An 18,173-nucleotide genomic window follows, 5' to 3' on the forward strand; every position below is an offset into this window, starting at 1 on the left:
GAGTCCCTGGATCGAGTCCCACATCGGGCTCCCTGCTCGGCAGGGAGCCTGCTTCTCCCTCTGACCCTCCCCCCTCTCATGTGCTTGCTCTCTCTCTCAAATAAATAAATAAAATCTTTAAAAAAAAAAAAAAGAAAAGAAAAGGGGATAGTTGTTAGTTAAGGTTCTGGCAATGATGACACAAATGGGAGACTGAGCACACACTGCTGGGCAGGAGTATAAATAACTTTTCTGCACTACAATTTGGAAATCAATCATTTAAAAAAGCAAAATTTCCATCCTTTTGTGACTCAGTAACTTCACTTCTAGGATTTTTTTCCCCTGAGAAAACAAGCATGGATGTGTACATTTATCACTACACAGATGTTTTTCAATCTTAGAAAAGCAAAAAAAAAAAAAAAGTTGAACAACCTAAAATGTCATGAGGATTTTTATCAGTTTATAGTTTATGATACGTCCATTCAGTGAAATGCTGCAGTCATTTAAAAAAATATAGAACATATAAAATTGAGATAATACAATATTTACAATGCCATTGCACTTTTGTAGAAAAAAAAGTTTTTATATACAGTCTGGGAAGACATACATTGGAATATTAACAATAGATACCTCTGGACATTGTGATATTATGAAGGTTTTTTTTATTTCTTTGCACTTCCTAAAGTTTCCTATCATGAATAGGAATCCTTGAATAAAGAAAACAATTGATGGGGCGCCTGGCTGGCTCAGTCAGCTCAGTGACTCTTGAATTAAAGCCCCATGTTGGGTGTAGAGATTACTTAATTAAAAAAACAAACAAAAAACAGGAGCGCCTGAGTGGCTCAGTGGGTTAAGCATCCGACTCTTCAATTCAGCTCAGGTCATGATCTCAAGATCATGAGATCAAGTCTTGTGCTGGGCTCTGTGCTGGGTGTGGAGCCTGCTTACAATTTTTTCTCCTTTTTCCCTTGCTTCCTCTCCCCCACCCCAACTCATGCACTCTCTCTAAATAAAAACCATTTATAGGGCGCCTGCGTGGCTCAGATGGTTAAGCCTCTGCCTTCGGCTCAGGTCATGATCCTGGGGTCCTAGGATCGAGCCCCGCATCGGGCTCCCTGCTCCGCGGGAAGCCTGCTTCTCCCCCTCCTTCCTGCTTGAGCTCTCTCTCTCTAATAAATAAATATTTAAAATAAAATAAAAACCATTTATAAAATCACACACACACACAGAGTCCATTCATACGAAGTTTAAGAACAAGCAAAACTTCTATGGTGAAAGAAGCCAGAATAGTGGTTATCTCTGAGGAGCTATAGACTGGGAAGACACACAAGGTAACTTTCTGGGGTGATTAAATATACTGCATCTTGTTTTTGGTGTACACATAAAGGTAAAATGTTATCAAGCTGTGGATTTAAGATTCGGGCATTTTACTGTGTTTAAGTTATATCTCCTTCAAAAGAAAATACACCCACAAGACAGAAAGGAAAGAGGAAGCAGGTAACATCACAGAACAATTCTGAGGTGAAAAAGGAAGCGGATAAAGTTCTGTGACAAGATCTCAAATTTCTCAGGAAGTAGGCTTTTTAGTAATGGACTTAGAGTGAAGAGGATGCAGGTGGGCTTGGATTTGAGAAAGGGGACACAGTGGAGCAGTGCCTATGCGGTAGAAACGCATGGGGAGTTTCCTAGAGCTGGATCACAGAAGTGGGCACCAACACCCAGGCTCCTCAGTTTACTGTGGTACATGCTAGGACTCTGCAACTTAAGGAACAAGAGAGACATCAAATGGTTCAGTTAAACTCTGGGAATTGTGACAGCACTGAATTATAGTGGAGAGGACCATGAAACCAACAGAATTCTAGTAGGGAGATTGAGAGGAATGGAGAGGGACAAAAAGGCCTTACAGGCAGTGTAGGGACAGTGAAGCTGGAGCACTAAAGGCTGTGGTCAGGAAGGGTTTGGTTCTGAGGTCTTGAGGGTGAGGCAGTTCACATTGAAGGCTTACCTCAAAGCACAGCACTGCTGGGAGGGACAAGAGCAAAGAAAGCAAACATGTACTAAGCATCCTTCCACCTACCACCAGGCACTTCACAGACAACAGTCCATTTAAAGAGCATCTGAACTTTCCAAGGATGCACTGCCTTGATGTTTATAGATGAGGAAACACCCTAGAGCACTCAGCAAGGGGTAGTTTCAAATTCAGATTTGACTCAAAGCCTCTTTCTACTACATTCAGCAGCTACACAAGTCAAATCAGGAGCAGTAGGACCAGAATTTTAGGAAATCCACATATGTAGATATAAGAGTCACCTAGGTTGCTGGTGGAGAAAAAAATTATCAGTTGCCAACATCTTGGGGAATGTCCAGTAGCAACCAGAACAGGATAAAGTAGTCCAAGCAGATGGCATGTGCTTCAGGAACACTGTCCTGGACGACAGCGCATCAAAGCGGCAGAAGAGAAATACAGATCCCTTTCCTGGTTCCAAGATATGAAGGAAAATGAGCAGTATCTGCTTAAGGGCTTTTTGAGGTAGTGTCTTCAAGAGAGAACCAGGTTTCAGCTTAGTGGGGTTAGAAACCTGGGAGTTTGGGGCATCATTTGGAGTTACCAAGAAGGGCAGACAGCAAAGGGTAGAGGTAGAGCCATGAGAGGGAGGAGAAGCTCAGCACAGTGTTGGCTGAGCTCATGGTCAGGAGCAAGAGACTTTGGGGGCCGGTGGCTCCATCAGGGGAAAAGTACATGGAGTTGTAACACTGGAGGCATGGCAAGAAAAAGTATCAGGCATTAAGCAAAGTGTCAACTTAACCCCTCCCCTTTTTCTCTCCTTCATCTGTATCTAGGATAAACTGTTGGCAGTGGGCAAGCTACAGACTGTGCTGAAAACAGTAACAGGAGCTATTACTTACCGAACACCTATTGTGTGCCAGGTAACTGCAGCAGCAATTCACTCATCCTGACTGCAAGGCTACAACTGGCCCCATTTCACAGATGATGAAACTGAAACCTAGAGTTGAGGTCACTTGGCCAAAACCATGGTCACAGCTGGGATTTGAAACCAAGTGTATTTGGCATCAGAGTTCAAATCTTCCTTTACTGTTAATTGATGGCAAAAATTTTACACATAAGCTTCACAATCAATTGTGAAGTGTTCATTTTTAAAAGTGGATTCTGACCTAAGGTGAACAAACGCTTCTTGCAGACTTAATAGACTGAGCAGACTTTCTAGTTTATAGTTAAGATCTACATTTAAAAAAACAAACAAAAAACAAACAAAATGGAAGCCCACATCTTCAGATAAGCAACAGGGTAGACTCTGAAGGTGACAAGAATTCGTAGCTCACAGGAATGAGTTCTCTGCGCAAGGTCAGACAGTGGGGAAGAGAAAGGCAAAGAACCAAGGCTTACATTTCCTCTCAGAAATAAAAAAAAGAAAACAAGCAAAAATACCTTAGGAGGGGAGCTCCAACAGTCCAGACTTCATTAGATCAAAGGTGACTCTTCTTTAGGCACTCACTCACAAGGACATAGGTCTGTACTAGCAGAAGACATGGCATCCCTTATAAAACTGAGTTATAACTGCAAGAAAATATTCCTTCAAAATACACTCCCATGGAGAAAGTGAACAATGACACCTGTGTTGGGTACTTCATATACATTTGATTAACCTACAAACCCATCCTGAGACAAATGGTGCTAACTTCATTTATAGTTGTGGGAAACTAAAGAACTTGTCTGAGGTCAGAAAGGCCCAACTTGAACCTGGATCTGTCTGCTCCGGCTAACACCACACTAAGTTGCCCCCCTTCACTAAAATACACTATTTTAACTCCTTGCTCTTCTTTGATTCTACCTTGCTTTTCAGCAATGCAATACCCTGTTCCCAACCCCATGACTTCCCAAACTTTCCTTCACACATAGGAAAATACCTACCACATCTCTCCTGGACAGAAAGACCCACAACTTGTTAGGAGATTTTTGTTATAAAACATTTAATGTTAACCTACAATACAATGTAAACTTTTATGAAAAAAATTTAAAGTACACTAGATTTCTTCAGTAAATTATCACATAACTATTCAGGTGCAGTACAAGTTGGGGCACTGCATCCTTTGTGGATGGATTTCCTGTTGCTGCGTTCCTCACAAGTCCTAAAAAAACCAGTTGTAAAGTGGAGCTCCTTGTTCAAGCACCAGATAATTCTCCCCTGATTTTGCATTCTGGGGGTTAGCACTCCTTCCCACAGTCATTTTCTGAAACTCTTTCCTTGGCCTTGGCACCATTAGCAATTTTCATGACTGCTCAGTTGAAGATTCTAGGTTCCTTTTTTTTTTTAAGAGATAAATATTCTCCTCTGGTCATATTTTATCCAAACATCATAGCGGAAGAAGACAAGGTTACAAAGAAGTATTTGCTGCAGGAAATTCTGCAGAAGTGAAAGAAAAGACCAGAAAGGCCACACTGAGGCTGCAGAAATTCAACTGACTCCAACAGGATGTCTTTGCTTGGCCATTTCTGATGGTTATTCAGCTGAATCTACAACTTCAGTTTTGGGACTGCAGAACACAACTTGAAACAAGTGTTTTTGTTAGGTTGATGACTTGCTGTTTGATAAACAGCTGAAATAACCCAGAGGTGATCTGGAAATGAGGAAATCCTTGCAGATACTTCTCAGTATTTTCTCCCTTGCAGGTCCCATCAAGTTCCCAGAGGTCCTTGGGAGTAACAGATTGTACTGGCTTTAAGTGACAAAACGTGCATCCTTCATGGAGGAGGAAGGGAGATGGCACCTAGGCAGCAGCCCTAGGGTCAGCAAGGAGAAAGGAAGGGGGGGGAGGTGGTCTGAGCAAAGCAGGCCTGTTTTAAGATGGACTAGGAAGGAACATGTGCTTCAGATAAGACCTCCTGAAACCTGAAGTAATGGGTAGGCCATCACAAGAACTGTACCGACATAGACTTTTTCTTAATATTCTGGCATCTGACCTCCTTCACTGAACAAGTTTTAAAAGGGCAAGAGACATAAAGTGCACATTGTAGAATAGGATGCAGACTGAATTAAGGAAAAAGTTTTACAACTTCCCAAAGAGGTATGGGCAAGATACTTGGTACACCCAACCTAGCGAAAGCCCTTAATGTCATCCCCTCCTGTGTACTGCCAGGGAAACAGCTGTGAGTTCAACAAGGAGGGAGGCTCCAAGTTAAGTGGAAAATTCCTCTTTGCATGGTTGTCAGCAGGAAGCAGAATTCACATAAGGTTGAGTGGAGAATATGCTTTATCCTGGTATTCACTCCAGATTCCTTTCATGACAACACAACAGTCGGACAGTGATTTCCCACTCATCTGGGCTTCAGGCAGCAGGAAACAAAGTGGAATAATAGGCAGCCAGGAGCAGAATTAAATTTTCCTAGAGATCGTGTTCTAGACACCTGTGCCAAGGCCAGTGGGAAATTCCCAGGCTCCCCAGGTGCTTTGTGTGAGGTTCCTTACTCTGTTCCTTGGTGTTTGCCCCAACCCCTGAGGGCTACAGAGAATAGAAGACACATCACTGCTACCTAAAAGAGTGGCCTTAGACTTTAGGTAAGCAAGAGAGAAAGCCTTTAGAAACTGCAAATCTACCAAGTTATGTTTTATCTTGACATGAACCCTAGCCTCACAGCATGCTAGAACTACAGTTACTTCAGTAGGTTGCAGTGTTACGAGTCTGCACCAGTCTAGCTGTAGAACACTTTGGAGTATTTGCCAGTTCATGCTGGCATCTGTTAATACATGGCCTGACCCATGTACCCATTACCATAAACTCAACCACAGCACAGATATCCAGAGGTTAAAAAACCCTATTACTTCAACACAGCAATAGAGAGGATTAAAAACTGCCTCCAGCAGGTGGCTACATCAGAAACTAAATGTGCCTTCCAACAGTTTACACAGGCTGAGAGTTCGGTCTTGGCTCCCTTCAAGGTTTCTAGTTCTATGCCTAAATCACCACCACCATCACCACACTCCCACTGAGACAGGCAGGGAACTCTTACGGGGTTCTGCTGGTTCTACCATAGGTCCTGCTACTCCTTTGGGAAACACCAAGCTTGGCAGTTCAGGAAAGCTCAGGGCTGGGAAGGAAGAGCATGCATGTGTCAGAAGAGGAATGAAGAGTCGCTATCCTTTGGTTCAGATCCCATAATAACCACCTGGTACAGATTCCAAGGGAAAGCTGCAGTCATGTGTATAGTGAGTATACACAGAGTTCACGCTGCATGTATGGGTATATCTGTACGGTCTTTGTGGGGCAACGAACCCAGATTTCCTCCCAATACTTGAAGGGGGGGCACATAGATAGCAAGAAAGGACAGCAAGAGTTGGACCAAAAAGAACCACCTCTCTGGGAATGTGAGAGGAACAATGGCAGAAATAAGCACAAACCAGCCCAGGGCACCTTTATTACACTCTTGTGGGCTAAGGAGCCCAGGGCATGAACTCATGGGCTTAAGAATTGGCTCTTACCAAATAAAGTTAAGGAAAAAAAACACCTATATCAGCCTCATTCCTTTGGTCATTACAAAGCAACAGAAAACATTTAGAAGTTATTTATAAATTGTGGGAAGTTCAAGGAACATCTCTGTTCTGTGCCTTCTCTTCCCTCTCTTCTCTGGTGGTGGGAGAAGCAAGTCTTCAGAAGATGCTGCAGTAGCTGGATGATAGAGGTTTTTTCACTTTTATTTTCCATAAAAGCAAGAACGAATGAGAACCAGTGGGAATGTCCCCTTCCCCAGTAGGGACAATGACTGGGTTGGAGGTGAAGAGTCTCCTTTCATTGGAAGGTGCGTGGTGCAGAGGCAGTAGGGGAGGGTGGGCTTGCCAGCGGAAACGTTCATTGCTGACCTCGTGCGCGCACACACAGGTGGTGACTCTTTTAGGCAGCATGGTTTCTGATCCTTCCTTAGGATGCAGCAGTCTTTTAAAAAAAATATTGTATTATAATAATAATAATATGAATTTCTCTCTCTTGTTTTTTTTTGTTTTTGTTTTTCCATTTCTTTTAGGGATTAGGGTAGGAGGGGAGGGGAAGAAAAAATGTCATTCATCTGTTAGGTCCTGAACAAAGAGAACTTCTGTGTGGCTGAGTCCTGCTTCCTGCAGCGTGGGGGGGTTGGGCCACTCCTCTGAAGGGATGCAGGGCAGCACCCGCCGGGGAAAGTTGGCTTCAATCTGAAACTTTTCCGGGCTTTCTTTCAAGGAAAATAAGAAGTCGTGGATTACCTGCAGATCATATAGAAAAAGGGCAGTGAGAGAAAGACAAAGACAGACAGACAACACAACGATGAAATCAAATATCCCCTCGCCAGCTCTCTCCAGGATGACTGTAAATATTAAGTCATCGCATGACACTCGAATTCTATTGTGAGGTCCTTCCATTTCACAGAGCAAATACGTAGGGCAGCTCTTTTAAGAGATTACACAGCCCCATGCTAGGCCTACTTCTGAAGTGATTCATCTGTTTTTTTTCTTGACATCCTGATATAGAGCTAAAAATTTTTTACTTAGAGGGGCGCCTGGGTGGCTCAGTCGGTTAAGCGACTGCCTTCGGCTCAGGTCATGATCCTGGAGTCTCCGGATCGAGTCCCGCATCGGGCTCCCTGCTCGGCAGGGAGTCTGCTTCTCCCTCTGACCTTCCTCCTTCTCATGCTCTCTGTCTCTCATTCTCTCTCTCTCTCAAATAAGTAAATAAAATCTTTAAAAAAAAAAAAAATTTTTTTTACTTAGAAATAATCAGAGAGTTACAGAACAGTGGAAGTACAGAACATAGAATTTTTTTCTTTGAACCAGTTGAGAATGAGCTGCCAACCTGATGTCCTGTCACCCCCAAAATACTTGTGTCTGTCTTATAAACAGGACGATCTCCTACATAACCATAATTCAGCCCTCAAAACACAGGAAATTTAACTGGCACATTAATGCTGCAACTTAACAATATATATTAAATTATTATTAAAGTTTTCAGGTTTTGCTAGTTGCCTTCTACAGCAAAAGTATCCAGTTTATATGTATTCCATTTCATTATTACATCTTCTAAGTCTCCTCCTTTAGTCTGGAACAAATCCTTAGTCTTTCACTGACTTTCATGACCTTGATACTTCTAAAGATTACTGGTCAGTTATTTTGCAGAATGTCTTTCAATTTGTTTGTCTAATGTGTACTCACGATTAGATTCCAGGTACGTTCTTTGGCAGAAGTGTTAAAGAAATGATGCTGCATTCTACTAAATGCATCCTATCTAGCTGGAGCATAATTCCGATTTGCCCCAGTACCTATAATGTGCACTTTGATCCCTCCGTTAAAGTGGTGATACCAGGCCTCTCCACAGTTGAAGCCATTCCTTTCTCCTTTGTAATTAAAGAGATCTTGTGGGGAGGTACTTTGAAACTACAGAGATATCTATTCCTCAAACTTTCAATTTATTTAATTTATATTAACACAGAGTCATGATTCCCTATTTTATTCAGTAGCTTATAATGTTACTTTATTTCAATATTTATTTCAAAATTTATTTCAGTGTCATCCAAATGTTCTAGATGGGAGTCAAACAGCCCATCCAAGATGGCTTCTGTGTCTTTGTGGCAAGTCTCCATCATTTTTTGAATAATTCGTTGCTTTCTGGCCCAAGGTATTCCAGACTGATCTTGTGTTTTCCTGCCCCAGCTCTGGAATCAGCCATTTTTCCAAGGAACCCTGGTTCTTCTTAATGGACAATGGTATTTAAAAGCCACATCCGGGGGGCCTGGGTGGCTCAGTTGTTAAGCGTCTGCCTTCGGCTCAGGTCAGGATCCGGGGGTCCCGGGATTGAGCCCCGCGTCGGGCTCCCTTTTTTTTTAAATTATTTTTTAAAGATTTTATTTATTCATTTGACAGAGAGAGACCCAGCGAGAGAGGGAACACAAGCAGGGGGAGTGGGAGAGGGAGAAGCAGGCTTCCTGCCGAGCAGAGAGCCCAATGCGGGGCTCGATCCCAGGACCCCGGGATCATGACCTGAGCCAAAGGCAGACGCTTAACGACTGAGCCACCCAGGTGCCCCGCAACATAGGCTTTAAACAACATTTTGTTTCCTTTTTAATCTTGCTTATAAATATTCAACCCTGGTATAAAATTGGCATTTTCTGTTTGCCACTGACAACGCACATCATCTCCAGAGGTCGCTTTTGGTTCCTAACCGAAAAATGAGTCCTGGGCTGAGTATAATTTGGATTCTCTCTAACATGCATTCATTTAACAGAAAGTCACCTGCTACTTTACTGCCCACTCATGAGACCTGGAGATTTTTCTACAGTTTATTCTTTTTTATCTTAGCACTTTACTACTATCAAGAGCTAAGCTTTGTGCAAATTGAGTATTTCACAGTACAATCACTCTTTAAGATTATTTATGAAGAGGAGATCTCACAGGAAGATGACACAAAGTTTGCAAGAGCATGAAAAACTATAAATCTTTACTCAGTTATATGTTATAAACTCCATGAATGTTAAAGGCCCACACCATCACTACACTTCTCCTTTATACTTCTTTTCCATCTCTGAGCCTTATCCCCACTTATGACCAAGTATTTCTCTCAGTCTGAGGTTTGTTTTTAGAAACTGAGAACCTATTTAAGAGTCTTCAAGGACTGGGGGGGGCTGGGTGGCTCAGTTGGTTAAGCGGCTGCCTTTGGCTCAGGTCATGACCTCAGGGTCCTGGGACCAAGCCCCACACTGGGCTCCCCGCTCAGCGGGCAGTCTGCTTGTCTCTCTCCCTCTGCACCCCCCCCCCCCGCAACTTGTGCACTCTCTCTCTCAAATGAATAAAATCTTAAAGACAAACAAATTTAAAAAGTCTTTAAGGATTAAATAGTTAACAAACGGGTTGGTTCCCCTTCGGCCAGAAGCCTATTGTTGTTCCACAATTCTAAAAGATTTTCTTCTGAAACTCTCAAGAGAGTTAATTTTTGTTAGGTTTTTCACATACACAATTAGAGTTTGGGGAGTAAAAGCTCCATAAAGCTCAGGTGTACTATGATGTGAAACTGTTAGTGTACATGGATGCAAGCTATAATCTAATGCAAACCTCAGTAGTTAGGAAACATACCAGGGAGGAGGGAATGAACATTTAGTAACCACCTACTACATGGTATGTACTACGAGCCTCATTCATGTTATCCCAATTTAAGAATCCAAAGTTAGGGATGTGAGCACTTCCCTCAACAGAATAAATGCATAAATGAGAGATAAATAAAATGAGAAAGCTACTCCCTTTTCTCTCACCAGGATGCCTCACAACTTTTTACGTTGTATTAACTCTGAGTCTTAATTCCCTACTGGCTGTAAGCTCCATGAATTCCAGACCATGTCTCACTCATTTGTATAACCCCTAGAGTGCCTGGCCTGAGGTATCTTCAGCTTAAAGTTATCAAAGGGAAGATTATATTTCCATTTAACTGATGAGGTTTCTGAGGCCCTGTAAAAGATTCTGCAACTTGTCCAATGTTCTTTACTTAAACAGGAGAACTAATAAATGTGCTACCTGTCCTCACTTGACTACAGTGCGTTCTCATTTCTATTATGCAGTTTACTCTTGACTATTTCGAGTGATCAGGGAAATGGCAGAATCTACTATAGTTGGTAAATTTGGAAAGACAACATACCAACTACCAATAACAGAAATTTCCTCTTGGTTATAAATACCAAAAACAACAGTTAGCATTTGAGTGCTTACTACTAGCCAGGCACAATGTTGAGCCCTTTACATATGAACTTAATCCTAACGACAATCCTATTAGAGAGTACCTGTTATCATACCCATTTTACAGATGAAGAAATTGAGTCAACAAAGTACATCGACAAAGAAAACAGATCTATTAATCTCAGAATGAAAATTTGATCCTCATTTTTTAAGATTTTATTTATTTATTTGAGAGAGAGACAGAGAGCCCAAGTGCACGAGTGGGGGAGGGGCAGAGGGAGAGAGAGCAGCAGACTCCCCACTGAGCAAGGGGCCCAACACACGGCCCTGATCCCAGGACTAAGGGATCATGACCTGAGCTGAAAGCAGAGGCTTAACCAACTGAGCCACCCAGGTAACCCCATCATTCTGTGAGACTCTAAGAAACTCTGCTTTTAACCATTTCCCTATGGAAACACTATTTACCTCTAGATACCAAATATACAAGGTAGCTCCACAAAGTGGGGCTTCTTACGGGCTAAATGGATAGAAAGGGAGAGCGACAACTGAATGCAAACTGTACATGCATTTATATTCAGATGTGTCATTCTGGTGCTTTTAGGTCAGTGGAGACAGAGTTTTCTGTGGAGACAGAGCAAGGGGTTCTGGTGGGATTCTGAAGCCAATGTGAGTTGAGCAGCATGGAAGAGCCTCTCACCTTAAATACCCAAGCCTTTTGTGGAGCTTCCTGGTAAGGTACACTTCAGAACTCAAACATGATGAAAGAAAATCTTTTTTTTTTTTTTTTTTTTTAAAGATTTTATTTCTTTATTTGACAGAGAGAGAGACAGTGAGAGCAGGAATACAAGCAGGGGGAGGGGGAGAGGGAGAAGCAGGCTTCCCGTGGAACAGGGAGCCCGATGCGGGGCTCGATCCCAGGACGCTGGGATCACGACCTGAGCCGAAGGCAGACGCTTAACGACTGAGCCACCCAGGCGCCCCTGATGAAAGAAAATCTTAATAGCTCCCTTGAGTTGGCAGCTAGAACTGAAGGAACCTAATGGTTCACTGCACTCCTCTCTCTGCCCCAGCCCTTCCTGCCCTGTTCATGAGAGCAACAGATTGACCAACAACACTCTGAAGAGTCCTTAAAAGCTTCCAAATATATAGCCCAGACCCTACATACACTTTACACAATTTAGGCGGTCCTTACTGTTAGAGACTGTGAAAAGTGGAATCGTCTCTCTACTCGAGAATCATTGGGTAATTTGAAAATGATCTTGACACTTTCAGGGTCATCAGGCGAAGGCTCCGGGGGCAGGCACTCCAACTTCCTTTCCTTTTCCTCTTGTAAATTCTGTATAGACACAAAGCAAAGTTGAGGCTATGGCTCCAACAGGGAAACAGGAATACTATCACCATGTAGGTTTACTGTGTAGCCAGAAGAAAAAGGAATGACTAATATCGTAAAAAAACTTTCTTGGCAAGAGTCAGAAACACCCTAATTCAAAGTGCTATTGCATCACATGTAACTACGTTAGGGTATTTAGCTGTCGGAAAAAAAGGGAACGGCTAAAAGACACTGGCTATAATCAAGCAGCAATATATGATGAAAGATCATGAATGAAATGCCAAATTAGCTAACACTGGTGCTAAGAAATAAAAACTATTGCTGTCAATTTTGAACTGCTCGTTATCCATTTATACTTGCTTTTCATGTAACAGAGTTGTTTTGCTTACTTTTGCTCACTGATGTATTTTTTTTTAATAAACAAAAAAACATTTTAAAAAATACTTTTTGTGAAAATGTAGTAAATATAAAAATGGCAAGGAGGGGGCAAGCTGGCTGGCTCAGTCAGTAGGGCATGCAACTCTTGATGAGTTCAAGCCCCACACTGGACATAGAACTTACTTAAAAAAAAAAAATGGCAAGAAATTAAAACACCTACAAATCCCATCAAGTTTTTTCCCTTTCACACTTAAGATCAGTTTGGGAATCACAAGGAGTAAAGACAAGTTCATTACCCGCCGCCGTCTCTCCTCTGCCAACTTCTGCTGTTGCACCTCCTCCTCCTTCCGCCGCTTCCGCTCCCGCTCCTCTCGTTTCTTCCTTTCTTTCTCCTGGTCAGCCCTGAGAGAGGCCAGATAGGCCTCATCCTGCTGTTGTCTCAACACCTGGGTCTGGTTTCGTTCTTCCCTGTGACCAGATCAAAATGCAGAGAAGGCAAAGAACAATCTCTTTTTCCTCATACTGAAACTTTTGGGGAGGTAAAAGGTTGACATCTTGACAGATGAGTATTTCACACTACTATAAAGGATTCCAAAGCAGAGCATGGCAGGATTTGAACGAACGATCTCTTTTCCCAGTTTAATTTGTCAGAAAAACAAATGGTAAGCTTTTCCCTTCCCTTTTAACTTTACAAATAAAACTATCCTTTCCCCAATTCTAACAAAAGTAACAATATTATTGCCAAAAAGCAATCATCAAGATCATGTTTTACAGTTAAATACCCTTTTGGGTTATTGCATTTTTGTATATATTGCTTTCATAAAACAAAAAACCATGTATGTGCATCTTAGAAGATTTGGAAAGTGGAGAAATATCTTGTTCAGAATTCTACTAACCAAAGAGAAAATACTGTAACATTTTGGTGTACTTCCTATTTTCTCTCCAAAAAAAGTGTGAATGTATACGTAGGAGTGAGTGGATGAGATAGAGTATGTGTCTATAAAATAAAATACACCAGAATATTAAAAGTTGTGGTAGGATTATGGGTGATTTTAAACTTTTTTGTGCTTTTCTGTGTTTTCAACATTTTCTACAATTAATGTACACTACTTATGTAATGCGGGGGAAGAGTTCTAACAATTCCACATTTTTTACATTTAAGCTCCTTAGATCATGGTTCAAGTATTTTAAATGACATGATATATATGTTCTTGAGCACAGAGCTTTGTCTTTATTTTGATTCACATCTCCAAGAACAGATGACCTGATGGGAGAATCATTTCAGTCAAAGTACATAAATATTTTAACACTAAATGGATAAGGTTTTCAAAGTTGCCCAAGACAGAGAATAAGTCAGGATCTGTGTAGCCCTGGGTCAGCCACCCAAATTTGTAGCTGGTCTCTCTCTGTTCCAGAGAGGGACTCCCCTGTACCTTTCAAGGCGTTCTGACACCAGGTAAGTCTGGTTTGCATCCATGATAAATGTCAGCTGGTTAATGAGGTCATCGGGTTGAATGAGGCCTTCTAGCCGTCCTACCACAGTCATTCTCCTATCCTTCAGCATAATCATGGCCAGGAATGGGTAGGTGTTCTCTCGTAAAGCCTGTGAGACTGACAGAAAGAAGAGCCAACAGGTCAAGGGCAGCCCTAGGGATGAACCAGATCAACTCTTAGACTTTCCACAATGAGCAAGAAAGGTTTTAATCCCACTTGGGAAAGAAAGGAGCTCTCACTTATTCTCTGAGTACCTTTTTCTCCTTCTAGTTTCTTAATCATTGCTGTTGTTGTTTTATTTTTGTGTCTCTATTCCCAGGTAATTTGATTAGAATAGGACAGGCTTTTGTGATGGGGGTGGCTGTCATAACGATACTAGGGAAGACTATAGAGGTCAAGGACAATGTCTTTTTGATAAGAAAGGATCTATAAAGAATCGGACTACTGCTGAGGCTGATTTTTCCCTATGTCAAGTGTCAAGCCTAAAGGAAATAAGGCTGCAAGTCTCAGCGTTATATCACTGGTAATGAGCTCCACCGTCTTCTGCCTTTTCTTCCTCTTATTCAATCCCTTCCTTACCCCTTTTCTCATGCCTCCCTCACCTCACCCTCAAACAAAAGAGCTAGTTTTTCTGTTCTAAAGGAGTTTTAGAAAGTTGGTTTCCCAAATAACCAAGGTTTACACCATAACAGAGTAAACGTTTTCCTTATGGTTTGAAAGAAGAAATTTTATAAGCTTCTATAAAAAATATCCTTAGTCTCTTTCTATCCACTACCCTCCATCCCCAAAGCCATATTAGGACGGCAAAACGCGTGCTGTACAAACCTATCAGATGTTTAAAAACCAATTAGGAGTAAAGATTCAGATTTTAAGATGTAGGCAAAACATCTTGATTCTTAGGATCTAGGACAGTGCCTAGCATGCTAGTATATAACTCAAGTCACTGAACAGAAGTAGCTGCAAAGTAACTACATTTTTCTTCACTGGATACCTTTATATGTTATATTGACTTCCAAAAGTACTTACCTCCACTGAAGAGTTATTGTCAGCAAAGATCTGAACTTTCTGAATCCCCATCAGCACTCAAGGTACTCAAACAACTAACTCATTGTGCAAGAAGCTCTGTTAAAATTGCTGATGACAACAGTAAACTCCTCAGTAAAAAGCCGTTTAGATTAAAAGCAAGTTGCTGGACAGGACTGGGTGTTTTAAAAATAAAACAGGCCCTGGCAATGGTTACCTGTAAAGAATGGGCTAGAGTCTAACAGATCTGAAGCTTGCTAACTATGATCTTGGGCCAGTCTCTTAAACTCTCTGAGCCTGTTTCCTAAACCATAAAGTAGAGATAATACAACCACCATCAAGACTACTGAGAGGATTAAATAAGATAATGTATAAATAGTAACTAGCACTATGTCTAACATGGAATAATCATGCAATAAATGGCATGTTTTCCCAGATTATTCCAAAGATATCTCACCAATATCAATGAGGAAAAAGAAATACAACTTACCCCTATATCCCTCAGGTTTATTTGTGGAGCATGCCCAGAAGAGCATCCTAGTGTTTATTAGAGAAATAACTTCAGGTGCACAGAGTGTGTTGCTGTGGAGAGGAATGAAAAAGACATGAGAAGAACTTGCTTACTACAAAATATCAGCAGATAAAAAAAATTACACAAATAAACGATCAATCCACTTACCGACAAAACTCATCAGAGTCCTGGTGATCATCTCCATGAAGATAAACCAAAAGGAAGCGAAGCTCCCGCTTGGCATCATTAAGTGCCTGTGGGAAATAGAAGATCACTAATTACTATGACGACTGTGCCCTGAGCTTTTAATTAGGCTAAAGGAACAAAAGGAGAAATGAGGAAAAAAGGTGAACAAGAAATCAGATTCTGGGCTCCTACCTTCACACCCCTGGCATTTTTCTCCCTACAAAAGTCCACGCTAACAAGCTTTAATGAAAAGGTTTTAGTGTTGTTAGGATTTAAACTGTATTAGGCACATGAGAGTAGACAGGCTGACAAAGAAAGGTCCCCAACAAATCACAGAAAAGTCAGCTGTTCCCACAGTCTAAAGGAAGATAAAAACAGGAGAATCTGACCACATGAAAGGAGAGGTGAGAATTTTGCCACTTTACAGATACAACATCCTTCTCCATAAAAAATACTGCAAAGATGAGTCTGATACCAGGCCACATACCAAGCAGGGATGAGAGACTGGGGGACCCAAATGCATTTTAAAGAGCACAGGGTTTAAAAGATCTTCAAAGACAAGGCCAATGTTCAAGATTCTTGTGTATGCTTTTGCATTTGCATAATCCTGAGCACATTACAATTCAATTAAGATTTCCTGAATGACCAGTGGAGGTCTACCCTCAGGATCATAGCTAAGAGGGTGCATGAGTGGTACCCATCTCATTCACATCTGCATCTCTAGCATTGAGCACACCATCCAGCATATAGTAGGTGCTTAATGCTTGTTGAGTAGGGAGGGTGGCAGCAGAGCCACTGAGGAGACCAACTATGAGAAAAAGCCAATATGGGAGAATCAAAGCAGGAAGCAAGAGTAAGCATTTTTCTTTTTTACCAGATAGATTCAGGAATACTGGAAGGCTGAAGTAGAACCATCCTTTGGACTATGTTCACAATGTTATTTCTTCGTTTTTCTCTGGCAAACTAGAGATATGCCTAACACCCACAGAACTCATAATTTTCACCCCCTGAGAGGTAACAGTTCAAAGGTCTGTGTGGCTTGGGTTGAATGAGATGTGCTGCCTTGAGTCTATGGTCTATGCCCTTATTTAATTCTGTGAGGGATCAAAGACGACTTAGGCTTTGCCTTCAAGGGGATTAATGTCTGATATAGGAGATAAAACAAGAACATAATCAACCATAATATAAGGAAGAATGTGAAACTGCTTTAAGTTTTCAAAAAAAGCTATGAAAGCACAAAAGGAAAGACTACTATTTTAGATTGCAAGGTAGGCCAGGTAGGGCACATCAATCAGAAAGGGTATATGAAGGGAGTGATATGACCTAGTTGAAGGATGGGCAAGCTTCCATTTAGCAAAAATGTGAGTAAGGCATTCCAGGTGGAGGGAAAAGCAAAAGCAAAGGCACAGAGGTGAAAAAGTACAGAGTATGTTCAGGAAATGGTTTAGCTGGAACCTAGGGTACGGAGAAACAAGTTATACAAAAAACCTCAAAAGGAGGTTGGGATTAGATCAAGTAGGGCTGGCTTTCTTTTTCTGTAAGCAGTAAAGAGGTATTTAAGGTTCTTGAGTAAAAGAATGAAATGATCAGTGCTGGGCTATGCTTTCCTTTGTGGACAGAACCATAGCAATAAATTGGCATCTACATGGTTTGTGGCACTGACCTGGCTGTACGTTCCCTGGTAGAAGACAGGGTGTGCCCTCCCATATTTCTCTTCAAAAGAGTGCATAAATGAAACAATGTCCCCAACGGGGTCAGTGACCCGGCTGCGAGGGTCAGGCCGTATAAAACGAAGAGCAAACCTGGGGAGGAAGGAATAAATATCACATGAATCGGCTTACTGTAGCGCATATGGAGTGGGCCAGTTTGTAAAGATTCCTACAATAGAGCCAGAGGCATGGCAGCAAAAGGAGATGAATGGTCTGTGAATGGACCATCAAACCTGAGAGTAGAGTCTGGCTCAAAAGCTGCAGAGCAGCAAGGGTTTTTCCACTACCTGTTCAAGACAAATGTAAACTACTAGGATTATAAGTTCCAACACTGGCCTAAACAAATCCTGAGTGTTTTCTGCAGAAAAATTCAGGACTAGAAAAATTGGGAAAGGAAGACACAGTCCAAAAAGATCATAGGTCAGGCTGTGCCCCAGACTCTCTAGAATTGCACTGTCTAATAAGGCAGCCACTAGCCACATGTGGCTATCTAAATTTAAATTAACTAAATAAAATTCAGTTCCTCAGTCACTCTCGCCACATTAAGTACTCGACAGTCACATGTGGTTAGTAGCTTCCACACTGGACAGTGAAGATACAGAATGTTTCCATTATCACAGAAAGTTCTATTGGATAGCACTGCTCTAGAATAGAGCTCTGTCTCTTTCTGGTTGTCCTACTTGCCTCCCCCTCTCCTTTCTGTTGTCCCGGGATTTTGAATTTTTAGTGCATACTCCCAAGCTATTCAAATTATGGACCGGCTTCAAACCTGGAACTTGCGGTCATGATTTACTTGCTTTTCAAGGGGGCAAGTAAAATTCTGCTTAATGGTTTATGGTTAATGGCATCCATGAAGGAAG

At 41.7% G+C, this 18,173-nt stretch overlaps 1 protein-coding gene across 1 annotated transcript in view; it reads right to left on the bottom strand.

Annotated features, from left to right (window-relative positions):
* Positions 1–5,666: 5,666 nt before the first annotated feature.
* FAF2 (Fas associated factor family member 2) overlaps positions 5,667–18,173 on the bottom strand; it is a 68,866-nt gene continuing 56,359 nt past the window's right edge. The window contains exons 5-11 of the mRNA XM_021698581.2: positions 17,268–17,406; positions 15,587–15,672; positions 15,398–15,489; positions 13,824–14,001; positions 12,687–12,858; positions 11,875–12,018; positions 5,667–7,232 (exon numbers count right to left, since the gene is read on the bottom strand). Of these exons, the coding sequence (XP_021554256.1) occupies positions 7,050–7,232; positions 11,875–12,018; positions 12,687–12,858; positions 13,824–14,001; positions 15,398–15,489; positions 15,587–15,672; positions 17,268–17,406 (994 nt within the window). The 3' untranslated portion in view covers positions 5,667–7,049. The remainder of the gene's footprint in view (positions 7,233–11,874; positions 12,019–12,686; positions 12,859–13,823; positions 14,002–15,397; positions 15,490–15,586; positions 15,673–17,267; positions 17,407–18,173) is intronic.

Source organism: Neomonachus schauinslandi, chromosome 7 (assembly GCF_002201575.2).
Source record: "Neomonachus schauinslandi chromosome 7, ASM220157v2, whole genome shotgun sequence".
Classification (NCBI taxonomy): domain Eukaryota; kingdom Metazoa; phylum Chordata; class Mammalia; order Carnivora; family Phocidae; genus Neomonachus; species Neomonachus schauinslandi.